Genomic DNA, 1504 nt, shown 5'->3' with positions numbered 1-1504 from the left:
GGACGGGGCCCCCCGGCTGTCCCAGGCGCTGCCGGCCCCCTCCGTGCACATGGCGGGCTGTGCCTGCGGGAAGCTCGGGGTGATGCCGCTCGTCTCCTTTCAGCCTCGCAGAACGATTACCGGATTGACCCCAACCAGGAGCTGCTGGCTCTGGGTAAGAGGCCGCTCGGAGCAGCAGGGCAGGGGGAGGGGATCCAGCCTGAGTGCCACCGTGTGTCCCACAGCCCCTGAGCTACCAGAGATACCCATCTCAGCAGTCCTATCTCTACCTGAAGTTTTACCTTTCTTATCCTGCGTGCTGCCCCCACCCCGTGCCTTTCTGACAGCTCAGCAATTCCCAGAGCAGCCTGAGCTCACATGGCCGGATGGGATCCGGTACGGCCCCGGGTACCAGCCTGGGCACGGAGGAGGTGACGACAGTGGCACAGACCAGGCGGTGCCTCCCGTAGCTGCTGCATCCCCAGCCCCTCTCCTTCCCCACTGCAGGCTTCGCCAACGTCCTGGGCTCCTTCGTCTCATCGTATCCCATCACGGGCAGCTTTGGCCGGTGGGTAACAGGAGGGGGAGCGGAGCCCAAGCCCACAGGACACTCGCTGGGGCTGTATGGTGACGGGGCTCTACAAAGTCTTGGGCGAAAGGTTGTGTGGACCCTGCTGGGTTCCTGAGGTCGTGTCCTGGTCGCCAGCTGCCCACTTTGGCTGCTGGGCTATGCGTGGGTCCCACGGCAACCTTCCCTCCCATCTCGCATGCCCTGCGGTGCTGCTGCAGGCTTGGAGCCGCAGGCTTGCTGGTGTACACGGAATAATTAATGCTGTAACAAAAATCACAATCAATATTATTAATCCTGTCTTAACAATTGCAGCTAACCATCTACCAATTCCCCAATCAGATAACAAATTGTTCAACCAATTTTATTCACTGTCTACTTGCAACTTTTTGAACTCTTCCTTTAACATTTGAATGCTTTTATGCACCGATTCTGACTGATCTGACAGATTTATGCAACACCTACCTTCAAAATCGTCACACCTATGGCCTTGTGCTAGAAGCAAAAATCTATGACTGCTTGTGGAGAACCAATACCTGATGCGATTTTGTCTCGACATTGCTACTGTGCCGAGACAACCCCCGGTGCAATACAGCTCGCCCTGCAGAGCGGGCAGTGTCCCTGTGGCATGAGGACAAGGTGCAGCCGAGCCTGGGTCATCTCTCTTGCAGGGCTGGACCTTGTGCCGCTCTGCGTGACGTTCCTGCTCTGCTTCTGGGAGGTCCAGTACGGCATCGTGGCCGGGGTGCTGGTCTCAGGGATTCTCCTCCTCTACTCCATCGCCAGGCCCCCGATAAAGGTGGGCTTCCCTCCTCGGATGTGGCGGGGCCGGCTGGGCTTGCCGGGGCGCAGGGGGCTGAGAGAGGGCTCCCCGAGGGCAGCGGGGTGTTGGGGTGCAGGATGCTTCTGTCCTGCCCCCTCCCATCCCCTGTCCCCAGCCTGCTGTGACCCCGTTCC

At 59.4% G+C, this 1504-nt stretch overlaps 1 protein-coding gene across 1 annotated transcript in view; it reads left to right on the top strand.

Annotated features, from left to right (window-relative positions):
• The window catches only part of RNF213 (ring finger protein 213), a 76706-nt gene that overhangs the window by 3571 nt on the left and 71631 nt on the right, over window positions 1–1504 (top strand). The window contains 3 exon segments of the mRNA XM_009886833.1: window positions 104–154; window positions 487–606; window positions 1219–1346. Of these exon segments, the coding sequence (XP_009885135.1) occupies window positions 104–154; window positions 487–606; window positions 1219–1346 (299 nt within the window).

Source organism: Charadrius vociferus, unplaced genomic scaffold (assembly GCF_000708025.1).
Source record: "Charadrius vociferus isolate BGI_N301 unplaced genomic scaffold, ASM70802v2 scaffold1116, whole genome shotgun sequence".
NCBI lineage: Eukaryota > Metazoa > Chordata > Aves > Charadriiformes > Charadriidae > Charadrius > Charadrius vociferus.
This window is presented reverse-complemented; position numbering and strand designations above follow the sequence as displayed.